The sequence below is a fragment of the Acanthochromis polyacanthus genome, chromosome 15, assembly GCF_021347895.1.
Source record: "Acanthochromis polyacanthus isolate Apoly-LR-REF ecotype Palm Island chromosome 15, KAUST_Apoly_ChrSc, whole genome shotgun sequence".
NCBI lineage: Eukaryota > Metazoa > Chordata > Actinopteri > Pomacentridae > Acanthochromis > Acanthochromis polyacanthus.
Genome location: NC_067127.1, coordinates 22,744,567 through 22,764,503, shown reverse-complemented (window position 1 = coordinate 22,764,503; position 19,937 = coordinate 22,744,567). Strand labels below are relative to the sequence as shown.

The 19,937-nt window shown below is 40.6% G+C and overlaps 1 protein-coding gene across 1 annotated transcript in view; it reads right to left on the bottom strand.

Annotated features, from left to right (window-relative positions):
* Window positions 1-2,846: 2,846 nt before the first annotated feature.
* The window catches only part of dntt (deoxynucleotidyltransferase, terminal), a 123,779-nt gene continuing 106,688 nt past the window's right edge, over window positions 2,847-19,937 (bottom strand). Inside the window, exon 11 of the mRNA XM_022217234.2 lies at window positions 2,847-4,344. Coding sequence (XP_022072926.2) covers window positions 4,258-4,344 — 87 coding nt within the window. The 3' untranslated portion in view covers window positions 2,847-4,257. The remainder of the gene's footprint in view (window positions 4,345-19,937) is intronic.

The window sequence follows — 19,937 nt, the reverse complement described above, 5'->3', positions numbered from 1 at the left end:
AACAATGCATGTTAAAGGGGAACTTCGGTTTTTTTCAATCTGGGGTCTGTTTCCATATGTCATTTCATACATGTGAGTGATGGAGAAATTAATTTTCGACATAGCTCCAGTATTTAGCCAGGCAGGCAGCTTAGCAGCTCAGCTAGCAGCTCGGCTAGCGAAAAGTATGGGGCAGCTGGCTCCCCCGCATCAAAGTCCACCCTAACGTGCTTTTGCCCCACACTGACCGGCTCAGATAGTCTCAATGAGTGTCCCACAACATACTAGAGATGAGAAGTGAACGAAAACCTCCACATTATCTGGCGATCGCTCTTTGTTGTGGTCTGTATCCAAATCTCAGGACGCTAGAAAGCAAATCTCGTTCCGAAATCGCGCAAGAGCTTGCGAAATCGTGCGAGAGCTCGCACCAAAACCAAGCTATCACGTGATTTCGGAACGAGATTTGCTTTCTAGCGTCCTGAGATTTGGATACAGATCACAACAAAGAGCGATCACCAAGTAATGTGGAGGTTTTCGTTCACTTCTCATCTCTAGTATGTTGTGGGACACTCATTGAGACTATCCGAGCCGGTCAGTGTGGGGAAAAAAAAGCACGTTAGGGCGGACTTTGACGCGGGGGGGCCAGTTGCCCCATACTTTTCACTAGCCGAGCTGCTAGCTGAGCTGCTAAGCTGCCTGCCTGGCTAAATACTGGAGCTATGTCGAAAATTCATTTCTCCATCACTCACATGTATGAAATGACATATGGAAACAGACCCCAGGTTGAAAAAAACCGAAGTTCCCCTTTAATGCCAAGACCCAAGACTGTCCAATAGGATTGCATTAGGATGATCACTGTTATTCACCTTAACTGTCAGTGGTTTTAATGTTGTGGCTGATGAGGCATAGATGATACAGCAATATGCATGCATGATGTCTTCTTTCTTTTCATTTTTGGTGGGAATTCAATAAATTATCTTAACACTTTATGCCTCACATTTAAATGCACATCAGTATTAGCTGATGTATAGTAATATCCAGTGCTGAAATAACTTCTACTGTGTAATGTTTGTAATGTTTTTTAGTAACTAAGTACATATACATTTCAAATGTGAATGTACAGCAATAGCACCAAGCTACTTAGTAGTTAATACATTATGGTTTTACACACAAATCATATATTTGCAAAATATTATGTATTGTCTTGCACTGAATAACTCAACAGTAATGTAAAGTAGTTAACAATCTTTACTTCCCACCTGTTTTTCCTCAAACAGAAATATCTGTTGTAAGCTCCTCAATATCCCACAGTGTCTAACTGTGTCTGTCTGCCATTTGGTGCTGTGCAAGTAGTGTGCAAGGGGTTTTTCACAGAAAAATGCTGCCTCCTGCATCTGAAATCCACACCGAGAGTGAACCAAAACAGTAAAGTTAGGGTCCAGACAGCCAAAAAAAAAAGAGTGGCTAAGCTCCATGAAGCAGGGGGGAGATACAGATTCAGGTTATATAACTTTGTGGGATTATCACGTAGAATAACATTTTTACATTGTTTTCATATTGCCATTTAATATATTATCATTATAAAATTGTGATTATATCTACTAAAGTACATTTAGCATGGGCTCCATGAAGTTAAAATAATTTATGAAGTTTTTATGAACCATTTTAAACATTTGTTTTCGAAAGCAAATGATTCATGTAAAAGTCTGTTCCTTTTTTTCGGTGTTCACAAGCTGCTTTGTGTTGTGCAACTCCTCATGTTCCTGAATCTCCACAACAGAGGCCATGTGAGGCATAAAGCCAAAATAGCCACATCTATGGAACACACATTAGGTGGAAAGAACCCCAGATTCTCTTTGAATTCATTTTACGGGCAAATCTAGCAATAGTGCAGCTATCCCACAAAGGTAATGCAGTTTGATTATCATCATCCTGTCCTCCTCCTACTGCATATCGCTGTCATTCACTTTGCATCAGCATACTGCATGCTGCAGAAATCACACAAATCTTGCAATGTTGCCCAGGCCGTGATAGCAACACTAAGATGAGTTAATATGAATGGACTGATGATATTGCTTTGGTATTGTTGGGGACAATTCAGCAGCCATGTCATCCATACCCAAATCTGCATCTACTTCTATGGTTTGTGGATTTATCCAAAAATCTTAAAGAAAAAGTTGATTTTTACCATTCAAAGCACAGACAACTGATACATATGGGTTTTATACACACACACACACACACACACACACACACACACACACACACACACACACACACACACACACACACACACACACACACACACACACACACACACACATATATTCCACATTTATTTAACACATGAACAATGTCTAGACTGTATTTCTGATTCATTTAATGTCATGTCTTCATTGAAAAAAACTGCTTTCCTTTCTAAGTGACACCAAACTTTTCAGCGCTAGTGTGTGTGTCTCAAATGACCTGAGTTCACTGAGGTTAAGTGTCGAAATGCTTCAGCATAATCACCAGTACTGTTGGACACTCACAGCTATCCCCTGCAGTTTAGCCACCTAAAACAACTGAGACAAAAATGCTTCCACTCAGTAATTCGTGATACCAGGCAAATCCATCGCTCCATAGGGAATGAACTGGAGGCCTCTGGAGCAGATAGGACTACTGTGCTGTACTTAAATCTTCACTTTTCAGCTTTGCAAACAGTTTAAGGCTCTCTAAGACCAAAACAGCAATGTGTGAATTTTTAAATTGACTGCTCCAGCCCTTTAATCCCTGTACACTTGTGAATATTTAATGTGAAAGTAGAAAGAGATCCCATTTGCACTTGAAAAACAATTAGCAAAAACAGAGCAGGACAAATGTAAATGTATCGACGTCAGAAAGATTTTATTTTATTCTGGAGAAATCTCTTAGATTTGGTGGAATGAAATGAAGATGGAAAAAAAACCCTCCCGTTTTAAAGTGAAAACGTTAGAGAGCCCAGGAAAGCAGGGTGCTGGAGTTTGCTCCGTTTGGTTATTGCTCACCACAAGCTTTAAAGTTTGTTTTATGTCAGTGAGGTTGAAAGAGCAGCACAGCAGGACAGGAAAAAAATACAGAGAGCAAGAGAGAGAGCGAAGAAGGAGGTGGGAGAGAAGGAGGCCCAGGTCGAGTCCTCAAAGTGCTGGACTGTTCTACTTAAAGATCTTTAAATAGGGTGATTCACTAGAATGCGGTGCCCTCATCTGTCTCTGCTCTCATTGAGGCAACATGGGATAAAGCGGGGGGCCGAGTGTCATGGGAAGTGGGCTGTGTTGTGGACAGCAGGCCAGGCTGTGTCATCACTAGAGGAGCAAATCAGGCTCACACAAATTGTCCACAGGGATCAATAAAGCGCCTTCATTAGTGGATGATTGTCCTGAAAAATAAGGACACAGATTTTGATAAACCACTGTCATACATAAAACATAAGCAAAGGCAAAGCGATAAGGTAGTGAATGCACCGGAGCCGGAGCTGCTTTGAATGCCAAGATCCATCCGTGTGGTTTGTGGACTCATTTACCTTCCATTCTGAATTCTTTGTGATTCCCGGCGCAGCTGATTGCCTCTAATTTGAGCTGAGCATCTGGGAAAGGGGATTGATTGTGGAACAAAGAGCGGAGACTATGGGTCTCTGGATTGAGGAATGCCAGCTAAATGATCTCCAGTGGACACGGACTTAAATGGAGGCTAAATGGCGACACGGAACGCTCCTCTATCTGAAGCTCATTACCCGCCTCCCAATTCCCCAGAGACCTGGCTCAGCTTCACGCTGAGCACTTTCCTGCCAGGAGGAGGGTGATTACAACATTTTGCTCAACAAAAAAGCCCCCCTTCCCCCTCACTTTTCTCATCGCTTCCTGTCTTCTGCCTCTCTCTCAGTGGTCACCCCCTTACCGCTGTGCTTCTTTGAGACTCCCTGTCAGCCACACCTCACAGGCACCTTGGTGATTCATACTCTGACTGATTTGTCTTTTTGTCCTGCCTGTGATTACACCACTTAGAGATAGGCAAGCCGTGAATGGCAAAAGAGAAATTTTTTTTTTCGCGAGCAGGCAATAGTGAATAAGCAGAATTATGAATCATACATCAGCATGTAATCCAGACAACAACAACAACAATATTGGCAACAACAACAACACAAAAGTCGATGGAAATCAAAAGCTGCTTGAAAGTGAATCACAGAAGAGCCACAGATCGACAAGCAGATGGGATAAACACTGATGTACGCACAGGGTATCATCCAGTCAGGGAGGAGGCCTACGCATTTCTCTGCCAAGGCTCGATGTACTCGAGACCCAGATGGGCAAAGATGTCCTTTTCAGTTGTAGCTGCCAGGAACTCTTTCTAGAGAGAGGACAAGCAAACAGAAAGTCACTGACTTGAGCAGAAATGTGCAGGAATTTGTCCCTGTGACACAGATTCACAGATTCCCAACTTTAAGCGTCGTTATTCTGGAGGATGTTCACGTCTAGCACTTGCAGCCTTAACTGTGCTTATTTGGACTCCTATCTGCACTGCAAGCTGTCAATATCATTCGAAGATTTTGTTCACCCGGTTTTTGCCAAGGCTCAGACATGCCATGTCTGCGCAGATTTACATTTGAGCATCTACCGCCCTTCCAACCCATAAACACTCTAACCTTGCTCTAAGTGATCGCTCTCTTCAGCAGATGAGTATTTTCCCTGACAAATCACGACAGGGCTATTAACTGCTGGCCGTCTACCAGCGCCATGTGATGGGTTATGTCTCTATAGGAGTGGTGACGAGGCCTGACTCACCTTGGGAGCGAGACAGCCTGGAGAGAGAGAGAGCTGTGATTCTGACACATCCTGCCCTCAAGTGCTAAGCTGGACCTGACACAAGAGCATGTCAGCTCCCACTGCCAGCCGACCTCACAGATAACTGAGGGAAACCAGTATGCAGCCAGGAGGCAAACACTACAAGGCCCGTCTCCATTTATACCGGCTTGTTATTTAGAATGCAAATGACAGGTTAGCCACGCGGCAGGGAGGTTTGAGTGCACAAAGCGTGAGGCTCTGTTCATGTCACACCTTTCCCTTTCGAGACAAATTTGGATTCAACTTGAAGCATGATTTCAGTTTGTGCAACATATACTTTTCCATCAGATATGCTAACATTGTGCAAAGTAGCTGAGGTCTGGGAATACAGCGACACTGCTGAGCACAGTCAGGAAAGAAACAGGCCAACAGTTTTTCTAGATCATGGAAACCACTTCATTTGGAAGTAAAAGTGAGCAAGAGCACATTGGAAAAGTTCCAGAAAATTGCATGTGTTAACTAGCCTAGCTGCGCTAGACCCATGTTCTGAAGGCACAAGGGTCTAGGGCTGCTCGACAGGGAGGGAGGCGGGCTAAAAGGTTGTCTTTCAAATCACTCTGCAGCAGTTGAGTAAGTATACAACCAATCAGCGCAACGAATAGGCTGACGAAGTTCCTAGAGCGCCAGCGGATTGTGGCTAAGTCCCATTAGCTTCCCAACCAGCGGAGCCAACTGGTATATTATATCGGGGCGGCTGTGGCTCAGGTGGTAGAGCGGGTCGTCCAATGATCAAATGGTTGGTGGTTCGATTCCCGCTCTCGCCTAGTCATGTGCTGCATGCCGAAGTTTCCTTGGGCAAGATTCTGAACCCCGAATTGCCTACCAGTGACTGTTCCACTGGTGTGTGAATGTATACTGACTGATGTTGCAGGTTGATTAGCAACCTGCACATTAGTGTGTGAATGTGTGTGTGTCTGGGTGAATGGGAGCAATTGTTGTAAAAGCGCTTTGAGTACTCTGATGAGTAGAAAAGCGCTATATAAGAGCAAGTCCATTAACCATTACCATTTATATTAAGGATTTGCCATATCCCGTCGGCATAAGTCCAAATATGTCTTTCTTCTCAATGAAACACTTCAGTGCCGTCCTTTGTTTATCTTTCAAGTTGAATTTTAGCTTCAAATCTTTAAGGGCTGTGGCCAAAGCCAAGTCGAAAGATAACTGTTTATTGTGCGCCGGTTGTTTCTGTCAGAATCGTCGCGCCTCTGTCGTCACTTAGTTACGCCCGCCTTCTGACTCTACACTTCATGGTGATTGGTCCGGCCAGTTTTAGGAGAATCCAGCCTCGAGCCTTATGGAGGGTAACTAGACCCACCCTGGCAGAGAATTAAATTCGTTGCCGTGGGTTGGCTAGGCTACGTGTTTACTACAGAGGGATGGTATATCTTTACACCACTTTGTGTAATAACACAACAAACAAAATATATTATATTTAGGTTTTCACTGCTACTACGTTTTGCTCATTTTTTCTTGCATTATCCCTCAAAAAACAGTAAACATCCATAAAAAGCATAAGAGGCATACTTTACTGTCATTATTTGGATCTCATTTTACAACTTTTATGCAATTATGTTCACTAGTAATGTGTAATTCAAGTGCAACAAACCTTTATTAAAAGGCATCTCTGAAATAACAGGAATACACTTTACAAGCATTTCAGACGTCTTTTTCAACCAGTGAATACCAGACAAATAGCAGTAAATCTAGGTAGACTGACATAATATGTATTTCTATCACTGTTGGTCAACTATTTATGAAACAATCCATACTGTAAAACTTAAAGAACTAAAATAAAAGCATGTTAAGAAAAACATGTAAAAGTAAACAAATAAACTGATGAAAAAAAAATCATAGAAGAATTTAATTTTCTGTTAATTGTTTCCAATTTTGACAGATTTTAGAAGTGTATTTTCCAATATGAAACTTTAATTTTACAGTTTCATTTATAAAATAAAAACAAAAATTAAAGTGGAATAACAATTAGTTTGAAAATTAATTTTAAGTCCTTCAGATAAAAAAAGAAAACTGAAACTGAAAAGTGCCTGGGGTCCATACTTTTGTCCTGTGGCTTATAGGCGGTATCGTTATGCAAGTATTTTCTGCATCCAATCACATGCTAAAGCTTTTATTTCATATCAACTTCATCTACTACCTTCCAAAGGAAACTTAGACAAACTAGCCTCTTGAAGTGTAAATAGGCTGCTTTCCACTGCTGAATATTATCAGCACGACATTACTTTCAGTTCTAAAGAAAACGTTACCGGGTGAGGTCCAAGTGTTGTTGTTTTGCTTGTTTTTTTAAATGATGTTTATTGAGACAGGCATCGGCAAAAAGCCAAAATCATACATTCTTTGTGTTTGTGAATGATGCTCGAGGTGACTCTGAATACAAAGAATACCGGCTTTGATGTAAATTGCGTGCATCAGTCAGATTCAAGGGGTAAAGTCTGCATTATCGTCTGACTGCTTATGTTCCTCTCACTGACAGATTTGATGTTGCAATAACTTCTAGGATTACTGTCCAAAACAACAACAAAAAACAAGAGAAGCACTCAGAGAGTACAGTAGTCCACCATGACTGTTCATTCCCCAACATGGCATTGTCAGAAATGCAGCAGTTTTTTTCTAGAAATGCAGTTTTTGTTTATTAGTTATTGACGATCAGAAATCACTGCAAAATAGAATGTGGTGGTTTAATGTAGATGCACCCACAAACAAAATGATACTTGTGCTGAGCACAGCCATGTGTTATGGATGTGTATGTTTTATACGGATACTGAATCGCATTACCTACATATGTAGTGGTGGTGGGAATCGATGGGACTCGGAAACACAATTTAATCAGTTGTTCTTTGTATCATTTCCGACAGATAAGTCCCGATAAGTCTGTGATTTGTAGTACGATCGCAATTGTGATCGTCAGCAGGCAGCAGACATAGTGTTCACTTGTTGTCATAGTTACAGTGACGCTGTGCTGCTATCCTGCAGTGATACAGACATCTTTAACAAATCACTGGATCCAGACTATAAGCCGCATCACTGCCAGAATGTAATCACTTGGTCCTTGTGTTATTTCTGGCCTTCCCTGAAAATTTCATCCCAATCTCTTAGTCGGTTTTTGAGTAATATTGCTGACAGACAGACAGACAGACAGACAGACAGACAGACAGACAGACAGCGAGCGAACGTCCGCCAAGCCACCACCTCCTTGATGCAATAATAAGACCAAACTCTTCTTTTTCCCATGCTTCCTGAAATGAGATGATTGTTCTTGTTCTGGCTTTCGTTTTCGCTTGCACACAAAAACATTTAATCAGCACCGTCCAGAAATCATCATGTCTCTTTCACAAAGAACAGTGCATTGTTGGTGAAACAGCAGTTGAGTGAAATCGTCCTGACGCCCATTAAGTGGTCCACCACTGCCTGTATTTTTCACTGCTCTCATAACCCTGAGTCCATTTATTGCTCTGACCACTCAAAAAACACGAAATGCAGACGTGCATGTCGCCAGTTGTACTGTATCAAACATAAAAAGTGATCGAAAAAGGTGGAGGAAGCAGTGGAGGAGGAATGAAAGAACACAGGGAGGAAAGGAAAGTGCTGGACAAGGTCGATGTGATTTGGAGTAAATCCATATTTCGACCAACACATGGCTTATCCCTCAGAGGAAACAGAGGACAATTCAAGAGATCCAACTGAGGGAGAAAACACAGGGTGCAGATGAGATTGTCAACATTACCAATTTAGCCATTGTCTTGGATCAGGCTAAAGCCCTCTGTCCGCTGCACTGTTCACTTTCCTCAATTCCTGCAATCCTCACATGCCCTCAGGGAGAAGCTGCTTTATTTACTTACCACAACCCAGTGTGGGCTCTGTGAGATATAAATCCACAAACCTTATGTACCTCTGACTTCTTCCCTTTAGGCATTTGCAGGAAAACTGTGCTTAAAAAGGCAAAAGCAGCTTTTATTCTAAAGCTTTTTGGTGTATCAAAAGGAGCTTAGTCGGAGAGCAGAGGGGCAGTTAATTAGAAAGAGAGGTTATCTGTCCGAGACACTCATGTTGTCAATGACTGGCAAGTCATCAGCACCACAAGCCAGAATGGCAGCGGTGTGTGTTACTGTGAGCCAGTGTCCTTGACTTAATAAGGCGCTAATCAGCTACATGTTTCTCTGTCCGCCACGTAATGACATCCCTCGTGGATGCGAACACATATCAGTTCCTGCAAAACATCTGCCCCTTCTCTGCTGCCCGTCATCCTCCCTCTGCCGCCCTGTTTGGTGGATGGAGCTGATAGACATGGCTGCCTGCCCGACTCAACTGACACATCAAAGAGAGAGAGGCAGGCCGAGTGACAAAGAGACAGACGGCGAACCTGGATAGCTGTTCAAATCTGTCTTGCCAACAAGTATTTGAAGGACAGAAACATGGAGGAAGCTCAATATCAGCCCAAATGAACAGTTTCACCACTGAAAAATAACCAAAACACGTTGGGATGAGGAACAAAGCTGTAAATGAAACACAATACTACAATATTGCAACATTCATTTATTTTATGGTGTTATTTCAATGCAAGTGCATAAACTACATAATCACTATTGCAAGTTGTAAGCTTGAGAGCTTTTGCATTCCCAATTAAGAAGATGTAATCATGACTGCAGTTCCTGTTGAGCAAAGCGCATCAGATTAAAGCTGAAGTAGGCAGCATTTCTGGGCAACATTGGGCAAAAATTAGGGTCACAAAGATCCCAAAAAGGCAGGTATGTGAACCGGGGGTATTCCAGGTGCAAGGCGAAAGTGCTAACCACCCAGCCACTGTAACCTGCACATGGGCTTAAAATTCTCACTAAATTGTTCTTTCTCCTCATTAATTTTAACAAAAGTTCTATAATAAAAAAGACCAAGAGCCTCAGCAAGGCTGCTATGCAAAAAAGGCTGTAGGAATTGTATCACTTTTTGCTATTCAGACACAATGTGCTGTGGCAATGCCAACTGTTTTAAAATGTTAAATGTTGATGATTGGATGTTCTTTACTGCAGTGCACTTTGGAAGTTGTAATTGAATTCTCATTTTGATGAACAGACATTGTAGGTTTGGCCTTTGACCAATAAACTGCTTGTGTTACCTGAGATAGTTCTCTATTCTTGTTGGTTGCAACAAGGTGACAACCTGCAGGGATAAAAAAATGAAGTACAAGTACCAGAAACTGCAGTTCCTCAAATGACCACTTGAGGCTGGCTTCAAAAGCAAGTCAATTCCCACAGACCCCCATGTTTAAATGTCCAACTTTATAGCAGAAATTAACATGTTTAAAGCCTGGTACAAAAAGTTGTTCCTGTTTCTATACCTAATTTTTTTTTTGTTCATTACAACCATAGGCTGGATGAATACTTATACAACTCCTCCATTTACCACAGTGGGCTTTAGGATACCTATGGGTGACATCAAAAAGGGTTTGTCTATCTTCATATACAGTCAACGCCGACAGAGAGAGTTTTGTCTCAAGCAGAGTTTTGCCAAAGCGTTTCAACTGTTAGTAGTTAGCAATGCTGATGAGAATAAATTTGAACACATTTTTTAAAAATTTAACCGTGACATGGATTTCTCGACTGGCAAGCTCAAGTGCTGTTACTCACTCTTATGCCTTTTAGTCACTAGAACTAGTTGGAAAGAACCTTTTATGTTGAACTAGGCTAAAGGATTATTACTGAAGTGTGTAATTCCACTCTGTTCTATACAGTATTTTAGCAGTATATAGTTAAACTGCAGTATTCAGTTTAACTGCCTGCACATTCACTGCTGTGATTTTGTCTTCTGGCTTCCTGTTAAAACCCACTTTAAGCAACAGCTTCTGAAAAAGTAAGTGTACACAGCACAGGTCATTATTATATTTCTGCCACTACATGCACCAAAGTTGGTAGAGAATTGATGTTTGACAAATGAAGACTTGAATTGCTTTATGTTCACCCAATGTGTAAATAAGTCTTTCAAACTATAACAGCTTTTCAACAAGTTTTTCAAAGCTTGGCTGAAGCTAACCAAAATCTGTTAATGCAGGTTTCGTTGTTAAACCCAGGGGAAAATACCAGCCACAGTTTGCTGTTCAACTTTGATTTTTATCTTTACATGGATCTTGTGGCAGGTTGTTATACCACACATCTACAGATTTCAATGGAGAATTTTGGCTTGACAGGGTTAACTGTTAGGCACATACAATTAAGAGCTTAAGCCACAGGTAAAGATGTGAGAAATGATGGTATATAACAGTGTAATGTCTTCGACAGAGAGATATGTTTAGAAGCTCAACAAGACAAAGAAAATAGAAGTCTGCAAAAAGAACCGAGATAAAGGTCACACGGATAAGTATGCAAACACAACCTGAAATCCATGCAAATTCACTTGCACAAGCTCTCCAGTGGAGAAAATGTATCAGAACAAAAACTTCACTTAGAGTGCTGTCGTCTCACTTTCAGTGCTGGCTGTCTGCTCGGCCACAGAAGTGATGACCATGTATCAAGAGCTTGAGGTCAGGCTGAATAGCAGACGCACATAAAGCTCTGAAAAGCCTCAGTTTCACTGTGTTGTATTTTCGTGGATCTTATGGTGAAAGGACTGTATTCAGGGTAAAGTATTTTCAGTTTGAGGAGATGCACCTTTCTAGAATAGAGCATGAGGAACACTTCTGTCACAGAAGGCACACTTACAGGGAAAAAGCAATGTGATGGTTATTTTGTTCCTTTAAATTTAAAGTTTTCAAATCCACTTTCAATCTACTTCTTTTATGTGGGCTCGCTTCTTTTCACTGACAGTTAGAAATAGATTGCTTTATTACCAAGAGATCAGGAAAAAAAATCCTTTGATTGCCTCTAAGTTAATTTGTCTTTATTGCAGCACACAGGAAAGGGCTGACAGGAGCAGAAAAAATAAGAAGTCGATTATGCCCCCGTGTCTTCCTCCTGCAACGATCTGCCGCACACCCACGCTTCCCCTGTGCTCCGGTCTGCAAGAGCTCGGTTCACAGGACGGCCTGAGCAACCAAAGAGGGCACAGACACCTCACTAATCACACCAGCAATTAGAGCCAGCATCATAAAGCACCGCTGCCTATAAAACAGCTATTGAGTTTAGTGTTATCGTCATTACCTATCCTTCTCCGGCTTGCTAATCAGCCCATGCACTGGGCAGAGGCAGGCGGGCAGAAAATAATGAATTCCTAATCAGAAACAATGGGATCCTCTCTTGACATCGCTGGTGTTATAGCTCTTTGCTCCTGTGGAGGAGTAAACATTTGCAAATCAAAGTTATTTAGTTGATTAGGCTGCCCAAAGGTAATGAACACACGCATCCGAGAGTCTTAGGCAAGTGTAATAAAAGCTCTGTGTCCTGATGTTTCCAGAGCAGCAGTCTGACTCCTCATGTTTTACATTCACATATATTGTCACTGATTGAAGCAGCTGGTATGTAACAATGACGATTTATGGAACTTCCCCTCATCTTATGTTGTGGCACAGTTGTTTCTTTCTCACCATGAAAGCAAAGAAAATATGTAAGGAAATACTTTGGGTGCACATTTTGGTTTGTGATGCTTTATAATCATATAACTTCAGCTGGTCAAAGGAACCTTGAAATGTTCTAAAGTATTTGTGGTTAAACTCCACATGAACCAGTTTGGGTATATGAATGTATTATAAAGTCATTTTGAGATTATTGAGAGTCCTTTCACTCTGAAATGTTTGGCTAAGAGGTTCCTAACAGTTTTATTATTTTTTAGAATGTGTTTTCCTCTGAAGTCTGCATTACTTTTGCTGACATATTTTATACTTTTGCAGCTATTTGCTTTTGGCATACAGGGAAAATGTTTAATGTGATGTCCATTCACCTATTGTCTATACACCGCTTAATCCTCATTAGGGTCGCGGGGGCTGGAGTCTATCTCAGCTGACTTAGAGTGAAGGCAGGGTACATCCTGGACAGGTCATCAATCTATCACAGGGTTACATATACAAACAATCACATCACATTCACACCTATGGACAATTTAGAGTTACCAATTAACCTCAGCTTGTTATTGGACTGTGGGAGGAAGCCGGAGAACCCGGAGAAAACACATGCACAGGGAGAACATGCAAACTCCATGCAAAAAGATCCCGGGGAGGCGGGGACACAAACCAGGGATCTTCTAGGTGCAAAGGTGATAGTGCTAACCACCAAGACACCATGCAGACCTTAATGTGATGTATTTGTACTATATACTGAAATGATTACAACATGGTATATTTTTTTCCTAGGCCAGTTTAACCCAACAAAGCACAATTAACATTTTTCACTTGTATAGAAAAAGAAGGCAATTAGTTTTTGCATACTGGAGATAGCAATAATAATTTGGTTGATTTTAAATCCTTACTGATACCAATTAAATAAGGACTATATACCTTTTGAAAAAAGAAATATGAATATATAAAATGTTAGTTCCTTATTGTCACACACTGCTCTATTTACTGCTCCAATCGTACATGGTCTCACTTAATATATGGAGTTACTTCATCTAAATCACATTGAATTTTCAGGCTATGTTTGGAAGACAGTATCTTCGGATCTATTAAAGGTAAGAGTATTTGCCATCACGTCACTGATTCAAAATCTAAATGTTGGTGAGCTGAAATATTAAAGATTCCAATAATATTATGATATTCAATACTGCAGACTCTGAATCAATGGCATGATGAGAAATAAATAAATAAATAAAATTGAAATTTGCGGGCTTTTATCTCTAATAGGTCCTGAGATGTTGACATTCACACATAGCTTCAAATTTCGATGCAATAAACTGATATATTACACTAAAACTATCTGTGAGAATATCCATTTTATGCAATACATAATACATAATAATAACAACAAGAAGTTTTACCAAACTTGGACCGCCCGGCGACAAAGATGACCCCTGTGACCTTGAACATGAGGTCACGGTTACCAAATGCGAACTTGACCTGTGTCTTATTATGGTACACCTGTGTACCAAATATGGTGAGGCTACATCAATATTTTATCGAGTTATCGTGCAGAAACCAAATTGTTACAGACAAGCAAGCAAGCAAGCAAGACCATGCAGCTGAAAACAATACCTTCCGGAAAACGCAGTTTTGCCGGGCGGTAATAAAAGCACTCAGAGAGCACAGTTCTCTACCAAGGCTGCTCAGTCGTTGTCATTGACAACGGATAAGTCATGTTAGGTCTGCAGCGGTCTAATAGGATCGCAATCATGTGATCATCAGCAGGTAGCTGACACGGGGTTCACTTGTAGTCATAGTTACAGTGACGTCATGCCACTATCGCGCAATGATACAGAAATCTTTAACAAATCCATGGATCCAGATGATAAGCCCTCAATTGTTGAAGCCAGGATTAAATTTTCCTCTAACATTTAACCTGATCAGAGACTGCTTATGTTTGAAAAGGTTTCTTTTTTTTTTTTTCTTGACAGGCAGAGTAAGAGCTCACCTGTGATCAGGTTCTGAGTAAAGCAGTTGACATGAAATTTTCTATTTACATCATTAATTAGTGATGATGTACACAGCGTGGCACAGGTGAGGTCCAGGTAATTACATTATAGTGATTTTTGTGCACCATCAGACTATACACCTCTGGATGTTTGAGGACAGAACAGCAGCTATGTATGTAGAATATAGGCTAGTCTATTTTAGCAATGTTAATAATTAAATTGTAAACCCATCCATCCCTTTTTATTAAGTATATTCAGATAAAATTCCTAAAAAACATATAGTCCTATAAAACAGCCTCTGAAAAGTTAAGTTTTTGTGGATCCACTGATATAACTGAGAATATGATGGCTCTGTTCAACTGCATCACACACTAAAGCTGTGAATAAATCGATGTTTCTGAAACATTAAATAAAGAATGTATAACAATCTTAGAAGCCTCAAAATATATACAAATTAATTCTTTTCATATTAAAATGTAAAGAGACAGGACTGTGTTTTCTGAACTTGCCATCATGTCAATCAACCAGCGGACGACCGTCATTGATATGCAAATGATATGAAAATGAGGTGTTCCTTGCCCCTCCCCTCAGACTTCTCCCCTTCATGCCACAAGAGGGACAGAAAGGTGTCATTGAAAACAAAACTTTGAAGCATCATTTAAAAAATCGTTGTGTAAAAAAAAAAAAAAAAAGAATTTGACTCTGAAAGTGCAGACATGAAGAAAACTTTGAAAATTGTAATTTCATTCTCAAAGACAATTTTTTTTCCAATGACAAATTCTTTTTTTTTTCAATGACAAATATATTTTTTTCGTTGACAAACATATTTTTTTCAATGGCAACCTATTCTGTCTCGGTTTGAGCTCCATACTCTTCGCCCTCCATCTACCTCCCCTGGTGGAGGCCGTGGCCAGTGAGGGCCCTGTGTCCTCCACCACCTCCACCAAAGTGGCGCTGTCCTGGCAGCGTGCTCTGATGGCTAACCAACCTGACATCGCATTAGCTGATTTGGTGTTCTCATCAGGTGACACCTAGTCCTGGCCAGGCACTCAGAAGCTCTTAATATCAGTGTGGTGCAGCAGCATTGTCCTTGTGCCTCCAGGGTTGGCTTTCTTTATTTATTTAGCGTGTGCCAAGGTGAGAACATTCTCTTATCCTCATTTTTGTTTTTATTTATTAAAATGCATTTGCTCTGACGTGTCGGCCCATGGACACAAGACTTCTGGAGGTCCCATGTCAGAGCTGTTTTGATGGGACAAGGAGGGACCTACACAATATCAAGCATGTGGTCTTAATGGTGGGACTAATGGGTGGATCTTTGCAACTGGATGATGAATAGACTTGTTTCAAAGCTCACAGAAAAAAAATCTGTCACTTTAAATAACAGTTATGTTTTTATTGATCAATTTCATGCTCAGGATTTTTTTTTATCATGACTCAATGGAGCCCTACTTTGCATTCCCATTCATCTAATAATATGAAACATTATAAAATTTTAAAAGCTTTAGCACCAGTTGTTCTCCTTCTCCAGCACAACACTTACTACAGCCTACAAATGCTTGCCAGCTATATCTTCATCCCACAAATGCATCTTCCCTTGATGCCAGAATTTGCAGGACAGCTGGGTCTCCTTATACCATTTTTCTATGAACGTTGAGATGTTGAAGGAGATGTGGGTTGATTTTGTGAAGAGCCTCATCAATGGAGAGCTGAGGATCACTTCTCTGCAAAGACCATTTGATACTGAGCAGTTTTTGAAACTTTATTCGGAAACTACTCAAATTCACAGATAATCTGCTGTTCCTGGTAAAACGGGCTAAACCAACTATCTCTCTCTTCCTCCTGCCCACATAACATCTGGTGCTGTCATCCGCAGTACATGTCCACCAATGAGTGCAAGTTGCATTGTGTGTTTAATTTATCAAAGTAGGTTACTCAGTGGACAGCTACGATGTACAAAGATATTTCATTTGTACAGTGTGTATTTGTGATTTCAAATCTAACATGCTTGATTTTGTTATAAAAAGTACACAGGTCTGTTCATTACTCCACCAAGGAACGTGGGGAATGGGACATCGGCATATGGTTGTCCATCTGTTTGTCTGTCTGTCTGTCTGTCTGCAATACTACTCAAAAATGGACTAATGGATTTGGACGAAATTTTCAGGGAAGGTCAAATAACACGAGGACCAAGTGATTAGATTTTGGCAGTGGTGTGGCTTATTGTCTAGATCCATGGATTTGTGAAAGATATCTGTATCATTGCAAGATAGCGTCACAGCATCACTGTAACTATGGCTACTGGTGAACACTACATCAGCTGCCTGCTGATGATCACATGATTGCATTGTTGTTATAAATCGACTGCAGTTGATTACAGTGTAAGGGTGTTTCCGAGTCCCATCAATTTCCGTCGTCCGCTACATATTTAGGTCATGCAATCCGGTATCTGTACATAACGAATGTTTGTGGTTACATCTGTATTAAATGGCCTTAACATCAGGAATCGTTCTTGTATAATTTCAAACGGATAAGTCCCAGTAAGTCCACAATGGTGGATTTGTAGTAGGATCGCAATCATGTAACAGGCAGCTGATGTAGTGTTCTACGGTTGTCATAGTTACAGTGACGTCACACCGCTATCTCGCAATGACACAGAAATCTTTAACAAATCCGTGGATCCAGACTACAAGCTGCATCACTGCCTGAATCTAATCACTTGGTCCTTGTGTCATTTCTGACCTTCCCTGAAAATGTCATCCAAATCCGTTAGTCCGTTTTAAGTAATGTTGCACACAGACAGGGAAACAGACAGACAGACAGACAAACCAAAGCAGATTGTCACATAACTGCTACATTCCTTGGCGGAGTACAAGTGTTCTTACCATATCCAGCAGTTAGGTCTTTCTTTCAATCAAAGAAAGTATTGAAATACTCCTTTCCAGCCTGATGATTTGACTGTGCAGCTGATGTTGCACTCTTATGTTCTATATAAACACAACATCCTAGTAATCTTTGCGAATATCTTGTTCTTTCTTGACTCAGTTTCAGGTTTCTACAATTGTTTGGCTCCTGATGGTAAGCAATGAAAACATCATAAGCTAACTGTAATGTGGCCACAAATGAACTTTAATAACATAATAAATTTAGATGACATTTAATCAAGGGCAGCTAAAACAACAAACCCAATCCTCATTTCTCAATAGTGTGTAAAGAGCATGTCAAATCCACAGTTATTTATTTTTATTTGCAATGCACACAGAGATGTAATAATATTTTCAATTAAAGGCATTGCTCTCCTATTCAGTTCAAGTATAATTTACATGTCCATCATCTACCTGACGTTTAAGACTGAAGTATGCAGGCACCATTTGAACTGTTGGAACTGCTGTTGCCCACAGCTATGCTAGAAGTTCTCACTAATCCTTTAACTTCAGCTTGACTGTTCCTCATATGGACCCAGACACAACACTCTTCTAATGATAACAATAAATGTATTTTCTCTGCTCCACTGAAGCCCATAAATAATTAATTGGTTTGTTGAAGAGGGGCTAGTTTTGCATGACCAATATGCTTCCTGCTCCAGACAGTGTGATCGGATGCTTCTGCATCAGCACTCCTCTCATTCTGTTCAATTAAAACAGCACATTTGCAAAATATGAGCTTTGTGTGTCACTTTTCATGACACAATTTTGCATTTATATGAACGAGGATCTTTGTTAGACATTTCATGCCATCGGAGAAGAAGCCATTCATCCTATGGTGAATGGAATATTGAAGGTTAGAAATGCAGACTAAGCTGTTTGTCCCAGTTTTAAAGATGTGTTAGCAATGCCAGCAAAGACAGAGCTGTATGGAGCTCTGTAAGAAAGGCACAACATTTCTATCTCTGTGGAACTAAACATGATTTAAAGATTGATTACCACATTAATATTTTGCACAGCCAGTCTGATCTCTACACTGTATCAGTGTTGGAGAAGGGTTACCTGCACCTCATAATCATTCTGGTACAGGGGGGAAATGCTCTGGTTTGTTTGCATTTCTTTGAACCAGTCACAATCATCTTGCGTGGTGCAAAGCTCAGGATGTAACAAAGGTACATCTGCAAAATTATGATAGGGGAATCAATGTGAGCAGCATGGTTTGCAGTGGTGAGCACCACTGGCTTGCCTTAAGAAAGTTCTGGGTTTAAACGTTACGGTTAGCTGGAGTCTTTCTGTGTGGAGTTTGTGTGCTTTCTTTGTGCCTGCATGGGTTTTATCCAAGTGCTTTAGCACCTGGATAAAACCTGGTCTGGGCCTGGGAGCTCTCTGCATGGAGTTTGCATGTTCTCCCTGTGCATAAGTGGATTTTCTCTGGGTACTTCAGCTTCCTCCCACAGTCCAATAACATGCTCAGATTAATTGGTGATTCTAATTCTGAATTGTCCATTGGTGTAAATGTGAGAGCGCTTGGTTGTTTGTCTCTCTGTGTAGCCTTGCCTTAACTGGTGGCCTGTCCAGAGTGTCACCTGCCTTCACCCTAAGTCAGCTGGGATAGACTCCAGGACCCTATGACCCTAATGAGGATTAAGCGGTGTATAGATAAGGGATGGATGGAGGTTAATTGGTTCTAAATTAGCTGTAGGTGTGAGCATGAGCATGAATAGTTGTCTTTTTGTGTGGACTGGGCACCCTGTCTTTCACCCACTGTCAGCTAGAATAGGCTCCAGCCCCCTGTACTCTTACGCAGCATACAGTGGATGTTCCTAATGATATGAGGGAATTGTTTTGTGGAACATTTGCATGCAGGAAAGTGAGCGATGTCGTTAAACTACCACAAGAACCAAGGAGGCCTCCCTTGTTGAATGGTCTAAATCTTTAGCAAAACCTTTTATTTAGAGCACGTAGGTAGCTGCTTAGAAGCTGTTGATTTTGAAAATTATTACCTTCCTAAAAAAATGGCCTGAGTCATTTTCTGACAATTTTTATTTTTTTTTTTGCCTAAATCATCTCCTCATGATGCTTCCCACCTCTGGTAAAATCACCTACATGCTCAGATGAACAGATCGTGCAATTGTATCCCTGTGTTGTAATGGCCTAAGTCAAGGTTCAGAAAGTTGTGATTCAGTTTATTGTATTTTCTGAAAAATCTTAAAAAATTAATTGGACCATTATTTTAAGAGGGTGACGAAATGATACCCTGCAGATTGTGAGTATAAAGACGCATGAAACAAACTGCAGAAATGGCGGACTTACAACAAAGAACCTACATCCGGTGAGTCAAACTAGCACATTGAAGAAGTTAGCAAGGTATTTCTATTTTTAAAGTTTGTATTGTTCTACAACAAATAATATACCACCATTAGCACCCTTCAGTATTGTTTTCTTTCTGGTTACGTTTTCAGAAATCAAGCACTATAAGTCTGTTCATTTATAATGATAAGCTAGCAAGTAATGTCAGCAGGGTTTAATTACTACAGGGAACTTTTACATCCAGCCTGTGAAATTTGGACAGACACGCTGATGTTTCCTAATTAAGAGCTTGAAATTTTGGACCTAATAAAACAGAATTTCATTATTCATATGCAGTGACTGCTGACTGTGATCAACCCAAACA